Below are 17904 nucleotides of genomic sequence, written 5' to 3' on the forward strand. Positions count from 1 at the left end.
TTGCTATGTAGCTCAGGTTGGCTTGGAATCAACTATGCAGCCCAGGCTGGCCTCAAACTTATGATGATCCTCCCGTCTGTCTCACAAATGCTGAGATTGCAGATATGCACCACCACACAGACTTTTTAATCCAATTCTAAGTTTTTAGTAATTTCAAAGGTTTTTTCTATTGCACAAATAAAAAGGGGCAACTATATATTAAGATCTTCTCCTACTGGACAGAGAAAATATCATACCTGTGCTTATAATTTTATAGTAATGTTGACAACGATGGTGACAGTGGCATACCAAGCACTATAATGTGGGTTACAGAAGAGGAACTATAGGATGTTAAGGGATATTAGGCAAGTGACAGCTATCTTTATCTTAACTACATATATGGGAGGGTTTATAGGTCTTTAGTTTAACAAGGAAAGTTATTTGCTCAATTCTACTCAAAGATGCTATTAAGAAATCCTCGATAAAGCCTTTAACAGTGATTTTACTGTATTAGAAAGACTATAACATATAATCTTACAAAAAATAAGTGTTTTAAGTTGGTATGTGCTACTAAAAGAATTCTAACTTTATACAAGTAAAAATCTACTTTAACCCTGCCTCCTCCTCCTCCCTCAATAACTATTAATAGTTGGTATATGTTAGATTGAATATTTTTCTAATAATATACAAATATGTTATTGGAGAAAAAACTTTTATATTAAATCTTTGCAGGGGCTCATGGGTTAGCTCAGTTGTTTGAAGCACCTGTTTGGGCAAACTCAGTCAGGTGCAGGGGCCTGTGGTTTGATCTCCAGCTCCACATGCCCCACCAGACCTGCTCTAAGGCACCCTGAGCCAGACCAAAAAAAGAACAAAAAGACACAGACATTTGTTTCATTAGCTAAATGACATTTTAAGGTAGTGATTTTTTTTTTTAAGTTAATCAATTCTCTTTGGAAATTCACCTGATAACTTCATGTTCATTCTTAAAAGCTAGGAAATTTTATGAATCTTTGATTTAATTTGTAAAAATACAACTCAGACAATTAGTGGCAGTGTATTAAATAGTTTTATTTTCAGTTTTTCGATAGAACATTGATTAGTACATGGAGAAAAATATCAACATCAGTGTTGTGTTTTTAACATGAACTAGGTGTCTCAAGTGACACCTTTCAAATGTTGGGGTGTGGTGAATCAGAATCAGTTTTGACTTCCATTTTATGAATCACTTAGGTTTGTTTCTGTTGTCAAAACTGCCCCCTGCCCAGTGGTATAACATATGCTCACGCATAAAATGTTACAATGGGTACATCCTTGTATTTGTATGTTTTCAACATTGCCAAGGTGCTATGGGAAATTGACAAAATTAGAAAAATAATTATTAAAAAGCAAAAAAATATATTTTTTTGTTTTGGTGTTTTGACAACCAGAACTGTGGTCTTGAACTCACTTTGTAGCCCACAGGCTGATCTGGAACTTGCATCAATTCTCCTGCCTCAGCCTCCTAAGTGCTGGGATTACAGGCATGCATCACCACACCCAGCTGATAGTTTTATTTTAGAAAATTCCAACACTTTGAAATGTTGGAAATAAAATATTTAGAAAGCAAAAAGTGGGCCAGGGATATTGCTCAGTGTCACACAGCACCTGCCTGGCAAGTACAAGGTCCTAAATTCAACTGCAGGAAAACAAAACAAAACAAAGCAAGCAAGAAGTTACTTTTAAAAAAACCTACCCCAGCCGGGGAGATAGCTCAGTAGAATAAGCACTTGCTTGGCAAGCATAAGGGCCTGAGTTTAATCCCTGGTTCTGCAAAAATAAAAAATAAAATAAAACAAACGGTTAAGCTGGGAGGGCATAGTAACACACACCTGTAATCCTTGAAGACCAGCCTGGGCTACAAAGTGAGCTTAAGGCCAGCCTGAACTGGATAGCAACAAGACCCTTTCACAAAAAGACAAAATAAATATATAAATAAACAAATAAATAAAAATATGTTTTCAAGGAATCAGCAAAAAAAAAAAAAAGTAAAAGTGCAGTTACCAATGTGCTTAGGTTTTTTTCATCTTATATTTTTAGACATTATTAGTGCAATCTCAAGAGCATGCGACTCTCAACTAGTCACTACTTTGGCAAGGATTTAAGGATAGCCTTCCAATCTACCTTATTTTAAGGACAATTGCAAAATTTCCATAGAAAGTACAATGACCATAATTTGACATTTCGCTTTGTTAGGTGATATTTACTTATTTGTATTTTAGGGAAGGGTCTACAGGGTGTTCAGGGTCCCACTACTAGATCAGACTTGTAGTGATCTGCCTGTTTACAGCCTCCCAAGAGCTGGGACTACAGGAGTGCGTCACCACGCCCAGTCTCAATTGCCCAGACCCTGTGCCTGCTTGCAGGTGCTTTAATCTGCTGAGCTATTAAGCTGGCCCTTTGTTATGTGATATTTAATACAGAGTCCCAAAACAGAGCAGCAGGTTCATGTGGTCTTTAAGTTATAAGGTGAAAAATCTGAGCATATGAGGACAGAGTGAATGAAGAATCACAGAAGCAGACACACTTTTAGGAGGAGCTTTGAAACATCCTCTCTGTGATACTGCAGCTCATCTGCTGGCCACATGAAATGAAGAGCACGGGCTAAGGAAGAAGAGGTAAGTACACATTAAGAAGTAGATATAGGAGAGACCATTTATATAGGATAGGTACCATGCCAAAATAGTAAGTATTCTTTAGGATTTTTTTTGTTTTGTTTTGTTTTGTTTTGTTTTTTTGGGTGGAACTCAGGCCCTTGTGCTTGCCAGGGAAGCACTTATTCTACTGAGCCATTTCCCCGGCCCCTCTTTAGTTCTTGTTCCCTCTCTATCTGAATAATGCCTAGTACACAGGAGCGGGTATCAACAGATTCCCTCTCTATTTGAAGTGATTGTGTCAATCTAACTATACCAGAGAAAAAATAATAGACTTTGTCTGGAAGGAGAAATCAGTATATTGTATTTAACATGAATAAAATAGTTTACATCATACTCACTTATTTTTAGGATTCAAACTGAAAGAAATGACTATGGCAGTGAAACAGACTTATATGGACTTGTGTCTAACATTTTGGAAGAACAAGATAAATCGCAGTCGTATTTTCCTGAAGGGTTAGTATGGTATATAAGCTTTATGGTATACTAATAAGCCTTTAAATTCACATACATTAGGTTACCCTGTTTATTAACTTACACTTTTACTTAATATTGGGTCATCTGACATAGACATCTTACTGCAGGTATTGATTGTTAGGAGCCTTGATTTTACTGTAGTTGCCACAATTGAAATCCAACCTAAGGTTTTGCTAAAAAACTTTCATTTGAAAATTCATTCCTGTATAATTTAGAGCTATTTCCCTTGAGTTCATGAGCTAAAGTTTGGCTTAAAGAGTGTAACTCCAAGAAGATTTTATACATAGATCTCAAAGAATAAAATTTATTTGTCATTACAAAAATATATGTGGTGGGCTGGAGAGATGGCTCAGTGGTCTAAAGCACCTACTTAGAACAAGTTCAGCGAAGCACAGGGACCACGGTTCAATCCCCCAGCACCACATGCCAGCCAGCCCGCCCCCTGGTGGGCTGAGCTGGCCACACACACACACCACTCTCTCTCTCTCTCTCTAATAAATAAAAAAAATTAAAAACAACAACAACAAAAAAAAATATATGTGGATTTTATTCATGTGGTAGTTTTAAATATTGTTTTAATTGGGTGTGGAAACCATATTGCCAAAACGCCCATTGCATAAACATGAAAATATGCTACACATATGCAACCGATTTTAAACATACTTTAAGCAAAACACCTCTTTTTTTCATTAAAAAAACCTGTGGTCAACAGTACTTAATCAAAGGAAAAACTTTCTTATTCTCTACTTATGATAAACAATCATCTAAGAACCCCAAGCCACCAGCCCGAAGGCCTTAGTTAATACCTCTTGGCAAAGTACAATGAAGACATAGAGTACACAGTCATGGGTTGCTTAATGATGGTGAGACTCTGGGCAGTGCATTATTAAATGATTTTGTTGTCATTCAAACTATCGAAGTACACAAACACATGCTATAGGCTAGTCACTCAGCATGGCCTCTTGACTCAACCAGTGCAATATAACATGATTTTACATATACATTTTAAAACAACAGTAAAAGCCAGATGTGGTGGGGCATACCTTTAATCCCATCACCCTGAGAGGTTGAGGAAGGAGGATCAAAAGTTCAAGCCCAATGGGTCAGCGGATAGCTCAACTGTAGGCAAGCTTAAGCAAGCACAACCCCCCCAAACCACATGCTGTGCCAGTCCCGCCCCCAGGGCAGGATGAGCCAGCCACAAAAAAAAAAAAAAAAAAAATCAACTAGGGCAATTTAGCAAAACCTCGTAACAAAATAAAGAAAAAAGAGCTGGGGGCAGGACATAATGGCACATGCCTGTAATATCAGTACTTGGGAAGCTGAGACAAAAGAATTGCTGTGAGTTCAAGGTCAGCCTGCACTACACAGCAAGAACGTGTCTCAAAAAAAAGGGGGAGGTGAGGTGGGAGCTAGGAATGTAGCTTAGTGTGAAAGCCCTGGGTTCAATCCCTAGTACTGCAAAAGGGGCTAGGGATTTGTCTCAGCAGTAGAATGTTTTCCTAGCAAGCTGGAAGCCCTGGGTTTGGTCCTCGGCACCAAAAACTAAAAATAAACCTCCCCTAAAAAACAATTCAACCAAAAACAAACAAACAAACAAACAAACAAACAAACAGTAAAACCTAGGACTGCAAAAATAAAATAAAACAAATAGTAAATACACAAACAAGTAAAAAAGTGATTCATAACAATTATCCAATAGTATATACTATACATAATTGTGTTACACTTCTCCATGACTAGTAGTGCAATAGGTTAGTTTACACTAGCACCATAAACACCTAGGGATGCCTTAGGCCACAGTGCTACTATAAGGATTATGTGTCACTGAGCAACAGGAAATTTTCAGCTCCATTGCATATGTGGTCTGTTGTTAACTGAAGAGTATTCAGTGCATGATTGTTTATACAGAACACAATACATTTCATGTGATGATGGTAGATTGTAAGTCAAGATCTGAAAATAGTGAAGGTAGGGCAAAATCTTTTCTATCTTTTTTACTGGTGAAATGTCTTTAAAACTTAAATTGTAATTAAATATATTTACTTGTTCTAGGACCTGCTCCTCCAATTTAAAGTCAGTTTGGCCAATGAATACAAGCAGATTTGTAGACCACCATGACCTCTTACCAGAAACCAAAAGGCCAATAGATACAGCAGTCTCTCAGCAGGCTTTTTATAGTGGTGAATCCATATCAGCAGTGGAAAAACAATACCTGCATAATAGTAATCTCACACCACAACAAAAAATAGATGAACTCTATCATGGATTTACTGGTTTAGACCTAGATGAACAATGGATGTATCCCTCACGAAGTGATCATTCTAACTGTTACAGTATTCAGACAAATGATACAGCTAAGGCAACATTCCAAGACTATCCATTTATCAAGAACTGTTTTTCACCTCAAACTTGTCTGTCTGATATTGTGAAAGAATCAGGAATTGATACTTACCCATATGGAAGAGAGAAGATATTTGCTAAAGGTCTTGAGGCACCATTACAACAAAAAAGGGCAGAGATGTTTCTTTCCCAATTTAACAGATACAGCGAAAATGCAGATTATTGCAGATACCCAGAATATGGTCATCCTAATAAGGCTAAGCTTAATAAATGCTCAAATTTTAGTGTCCAAGATGGTAAAAAATTAGCCAATGGCACACCTGAAACACCAACTGTAGAAACAGATGCCTATACTAAGTTATTTCAGGTTAAATCATCAAATCAGAAAAAAATGGAAGACACAATATCTGACCAGCAGAATTTCACATTTCCAAAACCTACACTACATCTGGCAGAAAAACCATTTACAAAGGAAACAGGATTCACTGCGGATTTTGCCTTGAAGTCAGAATATGGACTGAAATCTCACACTGCTTGTCCAGCTAATAATGAGTTTGCTAATGTCACAGAAAAGCAGCAATTTGCTAAACCTGAGCTCCCAAATTCTGAGTATTTTAAATCAGTGAATTTATTATCACACTCAGCAACAGCTGCAGGAGGTATCAGTTTAAACAGACCCACCTGGATGAATGTTCAAACAAAAAATAACACTGCTATTCCGTATCGAAATCAAGGTAACTTGATGAAATTAAATAGTCATTTAAGTGCAGCTCCAAAAGGTTCTAACCATTCTTCAGATTTCCCCCAGCCATCCACCACAAATTTAACCCCAAGCAGCAATTTATTGCAGAAGTATTGCCAAGAAAACTCTTCACCATTTTCTACTTTTGATTTCAATTACAATGGTGCAGAAAGAATTCAATCTACCAATCACATGGAAGGACTGACAAAAACTGGAGAAGAAAATCTCTTTGAATTGGTCATGGATAAGAAAATAAAGCAGCCAAATGGATTTTGTGATAATTATTCAGTTCAGCAGTATGGGATCACTGAAAATGTAAACAAACATAATTTTCAAGCTAAACCCCAGAGTGGACATCATGACCCTAACGAATGTCCAAAGCACTTAGATGGCTTATCTCCAAATACATACCTAGAGCTGTTGGAGGCACAGGGGCATTTTAATAGCCACAGACAAGGAAGTGGAGACAATAATGTTAATAGCCGTGTGACTCGCACACAGGCATCATGCCTCTCTAATAGTTATATGATGGGAGATCTAAGGCATAATCAGGGTTTTCAACAACTTGGTTCAAATGGGTTTTCCCTAAGATCCACTCACCCATTTGGTCATTCAGGTCTTCCACCATTGGAATCCTATGACTTATTTTCCTATGATGACCTAAGCCATTTATACCCTTATTTTAATGATATGATATATGGTGATAGTTCCTTTTCTGGTTTTGTGCCGACTTTTGGATTTCAAAGACCAATTAAAACCCGTAGTGGACCAGCCAGTGAACTCCATATTCGTCTAGAAGAATGCTATGAGCAATGGAGAGCACTAGAAAAGGAGAGGAAGAAGGTAAGCCAGCTGTCCACCTAGGAGAGTGGGTCGGCTCTGCCAGTCTACTTTGCTCACTCTAGTGTAGCTTGAAAATGCCTTATTCTATGGTGAATTCTTTTATGATGCACAGTTTTTAAATTTCATGACAAGGAATTAGCTAGGTTAAAGACTAAAAGCTTGAGTTTTAAAATAATTATCAGGGGCCGGGGAGATGGCTCAGTAGGATAAGCGCTTGGCTGGCAAACGCAAGGATCTGAGTTCAATCCCCGGTTCTGCAAATAAATAAAATAATTATCAATATTCTAATTTTTAAACTTAAGTTTATTGATAGTTTGATCATACTTAATGATCATACTCATGGGGAATTTGTATCTGTACATGATATATTCTAATTTTTAAAGTTTGTCTGTATTGCAGATTATTTTCCTGAATTGTTTCTTTTAATTTTTTAGTATGAAAACTGTATGAGTCTTTTATATGTATTAAGTATAACAGAAAAATACTGTCACACTATGGTTTATACTTGCTGCCTTTTGGTATTAAGCCAGAATTTTCTTAAAGGGATGATTTTATTTCTCCCATCCAAATACTAACCAGGCCCGACCCTGCTTAGCTTCCGAGATCAGACGAGATTGGGCACGTTCAGGGTGGTATGGCCGTAGATTGATTTTATTTCTTAGGACTTTAAAAAATATTAATCACAGTTGAATTATACTTAGAAAACTATGTATCTAAAAGTTACATTATTTTTTTTTACAGACTGAATTAGCCCTTGCTAAGAATTATCCAGGAAAAAAAGTATCCAGTACTAACAACACTCCAATTCCAAGGCTGACCTCCAACCCTTCTAGAGTTGATCGCTTAATTGTGGATGAACTTCGAGAACAGGCGAGAGTAAGCTGTAAAAACATCCAACAGTGGACCTTTAAGTTACTTGATAACATATTAAACATTAAAGCATGTTAGATTTCTGAAGGATTTTTAAATTTATTTACATATAACTGAAATATATTCTTTTCCATTTTTGGTTTTAGAACAATAGTTACTATTTAGGAAAAGGAAAATAGTACAACTGAAATCATTTAAAAAGTAATTTTATTTATTTTTATTTATTTATTTATTTATTTATTTATTTATGTGTGTGTGTGTGGCCAGCTCAGCCCACCAGGGGGCAGGGCTGGCTGGCATGTGGTGCTGGGGGATTGAACCGTGGTCCCTTGTACTTTGCCAAGCTTGTTCTAAGTAGGTGCTTTAGACCACTGAGCCATCTCACCAGCCCTAAAAAGTAATTTTAGTAACTTAAATGATTCTTCTTCAAACATAGCAGTGGCGCTAATCCTCGAAAGAATATTTTAATTTTTTGAGGCAGGATCTTGCTTTGTGTTGTTCAGGTTGGCCTGGATCTTCCTACCTCAGACTCTTGAATACGATTATAGCATGTGTCACCATATTCTGCAGAATGTTCTTAAAAACAAAGTCCATTTTGGTTTTTTTGGGGGGAGGATGTTGTGGGTTTTGTTTTGTTGAGACTAGGTCTTACTATGTAATTTAGTCTGGCCTTGAACACACTATGTAGCCTAGGTGATCCTCCTGCCTCAGCCTCTTGAGTACTGGCATTACAGTCACTGCTACTATGTCCAGCATTTTGAGTATTATTTATAGGGACAACTGTTAGGCTCAAAAACTTGTTTTCAGGGCCGGCCAAATAGCTCAGTGGATTAAAGCGCCTGCTTAGGCAGATGCAGCGGCTAGGGTTCAACCCCTGGTCCTGGTGTGCCATGCCGACTCCGCCTTGGGTGCACAGAGAGAGCGACTGAGACTGGGCATGGTGGTGCACACCTGTAATCCCAGCTCTTTGGGAGAATGAACACAGGCAGATCACTAAGAATCAGTAGTGAGACCCTGAGATACTGTAGACCCTTACTAAAAACAAACAAAAAAAAAAACTTTTCTAGCTCGATGAGCAAGGTGTGCTTTTATCTTATGAGAAGGTAAATTAACTGGGAATTATCACATTTTTCTTTTTTCAATGTTTTTAAAATTTTATTTAGTACTGAGGATTGAACTCAGGACTGTTCTGCCACTGAGCTAAATCCCCTGCTTCCAGCTCTTTTCATTTATTTTGAGGCAAGGTCTGACTTGACAAAGGTGGGTGGGACTCAAACTTGCTATCTTCCTTCTTTAACCTCCAGAGCAGCGGGGATGCTGAGATTACAGGCGTGCACGCACCGCCAGGCATGCCTAGCCTGCACCTGGGGGATGGCAGAGGACTGGGAGTAGAATCCAGGGCACTGCCACTGAACTGTGTCCCAAGCCCTTTTTTAAATTTTGGGAGAGGATCTTGTTAAAATGCCCAAGCTGGCCAGAGATCTAACTCTGCAACACAGCACCTGCTTGGCAAGTGCAAAGTCCTGAGTTGGATTCCTGGTACCAAAAAAAAAAAAAAAGCCCAGGCTGCATTTGAACTTGCTATCCCCCTGCCTTAGCAAACCAGAGGGTTGGTGTTATAGGTGTGTAACACTATGCCTCACTTTAACTTGCATCCTGAGTTATTCAACACACCTGAAGTATAATTAGCAATATATTTAATACTAAGAAGCTACAGTGTATGCATCATTTTAAAAAATAGCTTTGTTTTAGAAAATTAAGGTATCACTTCAAATATTGTGAAGAATCTTGATGTTAAATCATGTTGTAATTCATTGAATGATTATACCTATTATTTCTTTTAATTTCCTAGAATTTTCTAAGTAACTTAGAGTACGTAGATTTTTTTTTTTTTTTTTTTTTTAACCTTGCTCTTTTTATACATTTGCAGTGTTCCAAATAAAAGCTGAAGAGCTGGGGATACAGCTCAGCAGCGCAGCGCCTGCCTGCCAAGCACAGGTCCTAAGTGCAATTCCTGGTTTAAAAAAATCCACAAACAAAAGTTGATGTCTGAGAAAAACATACAACAAAACAGATAATCTTTATCAGTGAATAAAAGCCACATTAGGGATTATCAGCATATATAGGGCCAGTGAGATAGCTCAGGGGACTAAGCGCCTACAGGCACAGGGATCTGGGTTCCATCCCTAGCACATGCCACATGCCATGCCAGCTCCCCTACCAGGTAAACTGAGCCAGCGACCAAGTCCAGGTGTGGTGGTGCACACCTGTAATCCCAGCGCCGGCGAGGCTGAAAACAGGAGGATCACTACAAGTCCAAGCTGCATAGTGAGACCCTGTAACAAATATATTTTAAAAAAAGAAAAGAAAGATCAACATATGTGATAAGAGTATTGTATTAATCATTTGGTTTTTGGAAGTAGGGCCTCACTATGTAGTTAAGGCTGGCCTTGAACTTACCGTGCAGTCCAAAATGGCCTTAAACTCATAGTGATCCCTCTTACTTCAGCCTCCCAAGTGCTGGTTATCACAGTCATGTGTCACCAGACCTAGCTCATCTATTTCCTACTTTTTATCATAACCACACCATGGAGTTTTTTGGGTGTACTTGTACTTTTATTTATTTTTTTCTTTAAGGAGAAAGAGTTTATTTTAGCTCACTGTTGCTGGCTCTGAGGCAAGGAGAAATAGTTTGTGATGTGGCAGGAAGGAGACACCCTATTGTTTTTGTTTTGTTTGCCTCTCAAAAACAGTTGGCAGTAAAATTTGTGTGTGTGTGTTTTTGAGATAGGGTCTCACTGTGCAGTTCAGGCTGGCCTTAAGCTCACCTTGCAGCCCAGGCTGGTCTCAAACTTGTACCAATTCCCCTGCCTCAGCCTTCCAAGTGCTGGGATTACACAGCTGCACCACCATGTGGGCAGGAAACTTTTTTGGTTTTTTTTTTTTTTTTTTTGAGACGGGGTCCTGCTATGCAGCTCAGGCTGACCTTCAGCTCACTTTGTAGCCCAGGCTGGTCTTGAACTCACAACAATCCTCCTGCCTCAGCCTCCTGAGTGCTGGAAGTACAGTTGTGCATCACCACACCCCTCCATCAAGAAAATATTTAATACCTGAAATATTTACTGCAAAGAAACTTGTATGAAGCCACATCTTTTAATCCCAGCACACTGGGAGGCTGAGGCAGGAGACTGGCAAATTTCAGCCCAGCCTGGGCAAGTTAGCATTTAATAGCTTAGTTTGCAAAGAGGGGGGGAAGCGGAAGAAGGAATGCCAAAACCTTGAATGTAATTTAAGGAGTGATTCAGCCAGGGCCTTATTTTGCCAACATTCTCCTATCACTAAACACCATTTTTCATATGACTTGTTCAATCATTTCATTTTTAAAGGTAATTATTTTGATACTAATTTTAATTAAAAAATTTCTCTTTCCATACGCTTTCCGAGTTTAGAATTTGAAACAAAGGCATGAAGCCAGGCAGATAGCTCATCAGCATAAGCCCCTGTCTGGCAAATGCAAGGTCCTGAGTTTGATCCCCAGTACCAAAAAACATAGCCATAATATACTCCACGTACTAGTCTTCATTATCTGTTTTTTGGTTGTGTTTTTTTTTTTTACATTTATTTATTGTGTGTGTGTGTGTGTGTGTGGCCAGCTCAGCCCACCAGGGGGCGCGGCTGGCTGGCATGTGGTGCTGGGGGATCGAACCGCGGTCCCTGTGCTTTGCCGAGCTTGTTCCAAGTAGGTGCTTTAGACCACTGAGCCATCTCTCCAGCCCCTTTTTGGTTGTTTTTTTCTGGTTCTGGGGACTGAACTCAAGGCCTTCACAGCAAACTGCATCTCCAACCCATTTTTCGTTTTGTTTTTGTTTTTTTAAATTTTGAGACCAGAGTCTTACCAAATTGCCCAGGCTGGGTTAAAACTTGTGATCCTCCTGCCATAGGCTGTGGAGGGCTGGGAATGCAGGCATGCACTACCACATCTGGCTTTATGCTTCATTCATGACAGGACTGAGGAGATTCCTAATTTTCCTTAGCAGTTTGGACAGTTACTGGACTTTTGTATTTCAACATAAATTTGAATCAAGACTTTCTGTATTTGATGCCTTAAAATTACTATTTTTTCAACATTTCTGATTGCTACAAAGGAAATGATTTGAGACTCAGGACTTGTTGAGATTAGAAGTAAACTAATACATCTTCCTTTAACTAGAACTCTTCCCCTCAGATGATTATACCTCTTAGTAGTGCTCTTTTTTCCAGGTTCTTATCTATCAAAAACAGTATCAGATCTATTTATAGTCAGTGGCATGGAAATGCTGGATGTTTGTAGAATGAACATACCAAGTAGGGATAAAAGTCTGATTTTCCATTTGTCCCCATCCTCATGGTACAGTACGATAAGCATTTATTTACTGAGTGGCTACTGCTGCTCCCATCTCCTTTGGGCTTGTTTATACTAGCGGAGACAGCATGACAGACAGTAGGGTTACAAGCCTTACCAAATATGAAATGTTTCCTCAGGTTATGACGTTGCTAGGCAAAATGGAGCGTCTCCGAAGCTCTCCCCTTCATGCCAACATCTCCACCGCTCTTGATAGACACTTGGAGTCCATTCACATCGTACAGTCACGCAGAAAGGATGAAATTGTTAACACTTCCAATCGTCAACGGCAAGGAGTGCCAAGATGCCAAGATGACAGAGGTATGAATATTAATGCACACTCTTTCATAAGACTGTGATAATTTGAATATTTTAAAATCAGATTGGGATTAAAAGATTGGATTTCTAACATTGAAAACTTGAGCTAGGCTTGGTGGCACACACCTGTAATCCTAGCACTCAGGAAGCTGAGGCAGGAGGATCACTGCAAGTTCGAGACAAGTCTGGGCTACAAAGTGAGTTCAAAGCCAGCCTGAACTGCCTAGCCAGACACTGTCTCAGAAAAAGACTAAATAAAATAAATATAAAATTAACATTTATCTAAATAACAGATTGCCAAGTGAGCAACACATTTACTCCAAAGATACACTGTTCTATTTTTTAAAGTTTTGTCCATTTAATTATATATATATATATATATATATATATATATTTTAAATATTTATTTTTTATTTATTACATTTATTTATTGTGTGTGTGTGTGTGGCCAGCTCAGCCCACCAGGGGGCGGGTCTGGCTGGCATGTGGTGCTGGGGATCGAACCGCGGTCCCTGTGCTTTGCCAAGCTTGTTTCAAGTAGGTGCTTTAGACCACTGAGCCATCTCTCCAGCCCCTGTCCATTTAATTATAATACCCATCTTAAGACACAATCTTGGGCTGGTCAGATAGCTCAGCAGATTAAAATGCTGGATTAGGCAGACCCAGGGGGCCGAGGGTTCAATGATCCCTGGCCTGCCCTGTAGGCCCTGCCCCCCGCCCCGCCCCCGGGCGTGCTGAGACAGCGATTAATATTGGACATGGTGGTGCCCACCTGTAAACTCAGAGTTTGGGAGGCTGAGAAAAAGGAGGATCACTACGAGTCTGATCTGTGTAGTGAGACCCTGTACTAAATACATTTTAAAAAACACACAATCTTATATTTTGCCCAAAGCACTGTCATACAAATCAGAAATAAAATATCAACATTTTTAAGTATTTTTAAAACAAAATACTGTAGTTAGCTCAATCAAAAGCCATCTTAAGCCAGCGAGATAGCTCTAGGGATTAAAGCATGTGCTTAGCCAAGTTTAGGCAAGAGCAGAGACCGGGGTCCCATCCTGGTACCACACACCATGCTGGCCCTGCCCCCAGGGAGGGTTGAGCCAGCCAGAGTCCAGGCCTGGGGTGCATGCCTGTAATCCCAGCACTGGGGAGGCTGAAAACAGGAGGATCACTATGAATCTGAGCTGTGTAGTGAGACCCTGTAACAACCAAATACATTAAAAAAGAAAAAAAAAAGCTATCATTTTCTTCCTTTTTTCAAACAGGGTGTCACTGTGTATTTCAGGCTGGTCTTGAATTCATGGAGATCCTCCTGCTTCAGCCTCTCAAGTGTTGGGATTACAGGCATATGCCTGATACTTGCTTTTACAAAAACCATGTCTGATTACTTAGTGACATTAGACCGCACGAGTTTAGGGATACTGACGCGTATCTATGTGACATGTGACATGACATACTTCTTTTACAGATGTTTTTGCCCTTGCTTCAGCAATTAAAGAGATGTGTGTGGCTACTCGGAAAGCACGCACGACCCTGTGGTGTGCACTGCAGATGACCTTACCAAAGACAGTGACCACTGCTGGCCAAGGAGATGTGGAGAAGGCGTTACAGGACACAGTGAACTAATGGCAAGGTCTGGCAGAGCACGAGCAGCAGCAACCCGGAGAGCAGGGCGCTGAGGCCAGCACAGAGGGCCGCAGGAGAAGGGGGAGCTGATGCGTGAATGTATCAAGATGTGCTGGCCATTTTTAATGAACTTGTCAAACTAAGTACATTAATTTTCTTTTCAATTTAGTTAATACCTTAATGAAGTCTAACTTCTATTTAAATATCTATTTGCAATAAATGAGATATAAAGTAAATTCAGAGGTAGAGTTGACTACTCTAGGAATTCTGAGTAGTCCAACATAAGAAGTTTCTTTAAACAAATTAAATATTTCCTAACACCTAAAATATGGAACTTACTCTGCAGTGCAGGTAAATGCAAATATCAAATCCTTCATTTAGTTCTGCCTTAGTAAGTATAATTCCAAATAATGAACCCTAAGTGACTGTTACCCAATTATGGCTACAGTCTAGTAACCAAGACAATGTTGATTGTGAGATGAAAGTGTTTTCCTTACAAAACTGCATAAACCTAAGACAAAGGAAAACAAGGATAAATCCAAACATTCATGTGAAATTTAAAATACTACCATATTTATAAATTTGAAATCTTAGTGCCTAAGTACACGGAGGGCAATGCATCTGATTCTCCTAAATTAGTGATAGTGCCAGTGCAAAAACCATGCAAGTTATTGGGCATAAAGCCTGTTCAAATCATTTGTGTATATTCTTTAAAATTCATACTATTAAGTATTAATAATTTCTAATTTTAAAGTTAAAGTGTATACTATTAAGTATTATTCTAATTTTAAACTATTTAAAATTTAATCAAAACAATTCCTTTATCTGGATCTTTTAGACTTGATTTGCAGTCACTAAAATAATGACTACTGTTTTAATACCCTTAGTTGGCTGTCTTTTATGAGGGTATCACGAAGTTCTAAAATGTAATTTTTTAAGGTTAATCCTTAACCAGTTTAGTTTGCGTTTGGTTTGTATATATTTTGTGTAGTTGTGTTCATTGGTTTGCCTTTTTTTTTTTTTAAGAGTACTTGAAGGCTTGACTTTTTCTCTGTCATTGCTTAATATCTGTTATGGAGCCCAAGTAATTTATTCATTAATGTGAAATGTTGGTATTATGTGAATCAGAAGCTCTTGGGTTTCAACATTTCTAGCCTAAGTTAAACTCTAATATAATGTACTGATGAAATTTAATTGTATCCTTAATCAGAACACTGATGTTTTAAATGTTGCTTTTCTTAGTTTTAGAAACTCTGGTATTTTAAGAAAAAAGTGTAATCACACCACATAAATTTTTTTTAGATGAAGTGTGGAAGAAACTGCTCACAAATGCAGGAGTAACTGTAGGGAGAAACATTTTGATCACTGATATAACCCATAGAACTACTCAAATGAACTGCATGAGGGTAGCCAAATAAAATAGATCAGCCCACCAGTCACTGCACAGAAAGTGGTTCAGTTTGACATGAAACATGTTGGATGTTATAAAAACAAATGTATTGAACAGTCTCTCAGGAAAATAAACTGTTGAAAATATATGGTTTCTTTTTTTTTTTATATATTTGCATTAGTTTCCAACACTAAGAGTTAAAATGTCAGAAAATCAACTGAATTTCATTTACCTGATAAGAATTTGTTTTATATTTCATTAGGTAATGGTATTTATTGGTAGACAGATTGATGGCCTTCAGATATACTTAAATTGCACATCAACACTTTCAATGATGAAACTTCTATGATCTTTATGCTAATCCAGGCAAACCAGAGTAAAATTTTGGGGGAAGATTTTATATCTGTCCTCTTGTTATATTAAATCTTCCCCCATTTACAAAACCATTTACAAAAAATGAACACTGTGTTTAGAAACAAAAATCACAAGTCACTCAATAGCTAGTTCTTGGGGCTGGGGATTTGGCTCAGCGGTAGAATGCTTGCCTAGCAAGCTAGAAGCACTCGGTTCAGTCCTTGGCACCAAAAACAAAAACTACCTCCCCTAAAAAACAATTCATCTAAAAAAAAAATACAGTAAAATAAAAAAAGACCAAAAACAAGGCAACCAATAGCTAGTTCTTATATTAACTGACTGTCCCTTTCTACTGTGTAATATCTAATGGATGGTTCTTATGTACCACATACTTCTCTGAATTGTTTTTTTTTTTTTTTTGTACCAGGAATTGAACTCAGAACCTTGTGCTTGCCAGGTAGGTGCTTGTACCGCTGAGTTATATCCCTGGCTCATGTACCATATACATCTGTACTTCTGAAGTACAACTTAGAGAAACACGCACACAGCCAGGCACTAAACCCAGCACTCTGAGGCTGAGGCAGATCATCACTAAGTTCAAGCCCAACCTGGACAACTTAACCATTTAGCAAGATCCTAGCTGAGAAAGGGGTAGAGATGTAGTTCATCCCTCTTCCTTTTTTTCTTGGCAGAACCGGGGATTAACTCAGGCCCTTGCGCTTGCAAGGGAACTGCATATTCTACTAAGCCATCTTCCCAGCCCGAGATGTAGTTCAGTACAAAGGCCAAATTTCCAGTACCATGAAGAAAAAAAAAAAAAAAAAAAAAATCACAAAGTCTTCAGTGAAACTAGTAACACTGATGCTCCCATCATTTCTAATGAAAATCTGGTATATTCATTTTTATGGAAAAAAATTTATATAAAGGCATTTGAAAATTCTTCCTATTTGACTTATCTACTGTAAAGTTTTATTAGAGGGCTGGTTGGGAATTAGTTATGACTGAAATCTCCATTTTGGCCTACAGCTCAATCTTTTCTTTTGGAGAAAGGGTCTTACTATGTGGTTCAGGTTGGCTTTGGACTGTGTAGCCCAGGATAGCCTCAACCTCCCGCTCTAGAAGATATGGCTGTCCTCTGCAATATTGAACATTTTAGATAGAAAAGATTTATTGTCATTTACATAGACCATCATACTCAAAGCCTCAGAAGCTGATTCCTTGTGCTGAAGCATTAGTTTGAATGTATACTGTCACATACAGAACAGTCCAGAAGGAAGACCGACTTAAGAAATTGAAACAAATACCCTGCACAAGTTCATGAATGGAATCTTTCAGAGACCAAGCTGAGAACCAATGAAATCCCAAAATGATGGTCCCTAATTAAACAGGCTCTGATACCACCCAACCTAGTCCTGTCACCAAGTAAAGAACTAAACCGGGCTGGTGAGATGGCTCAGTGGTCTAAAGCACCTACTTGGAACAAGCTCAGCAAAGCACAGGGACCGCGGTTCGATCCCCCAGCACCCCATGCCAGCCCGCCCGCCCCTGGTGGGCTGAGCTGGCCGCGCACACACACACACACACACACACAAAAGAACGAAGAACTAAACCTCCGCTAGTAACTCATAAGACTTCAAAGCCAATTACTGACTTCCCAAAAAACAAAACAATCTTTCTCATCTTCTGATCTCCACTCCACAGAAGAGACAGGTAAGGAAAAGAATTTATGGATTCCAGGGAGAAAAGCGGCTCTAGGGATAATTAAATTTAACAAAAGCATAAACTAGTAACATTCCTAAGTGACTGTCCACACAGACCTTATTTCCACAGGTACCTGGTAAGAACCAAACAGAAGATAGTGATTTAAATAAAGTTTATTTTTTTT

General features: G+C 38.6%; 1 protein-coding gene across 1 annotated transcript in view; it reads left to right on the forward strand.

The window, feature by feature from the left end:
- Meioc (meiosis specific with coiled-coil domain) overlaps positions 1-14372 on the forward strand; it is a 27473-nt gene extending 13101 nt beyond the window's left edge. The window contains 6 exon segments of the mRNA XM_004633938.3: positions 3024-3128; positions 5205-7077; positions 7819-7953; positions 12469-12649; positions 14118-14271; positions 14273-14372. Of these exon segments, the coding sequence (XP_004633995.3) occupies positions 3024-3128; positions 5205-7077; positions 7819-7953; positions 12469-12649; positions 14118-14271; positions 14273-14372 (2548 nt within the window).
- Positions 14373-17904: the final 3532 nt, after the last annotated feature.

Source organism: Octodon degus, unplaced genomic scaffold (assembly GCF_000260255.1).
Source record: "Octodon degus isolate 3935 unplaced genomic scaffold, OctDeg1.0 scaffold00056, whole genome shotgun sequence".
NCBI classification, from domain to species: Eukaryota; Metazoa; Chordata; class Mammalia; order Rodentia; family Octodontidae; genus Octodon; species Octodon degus.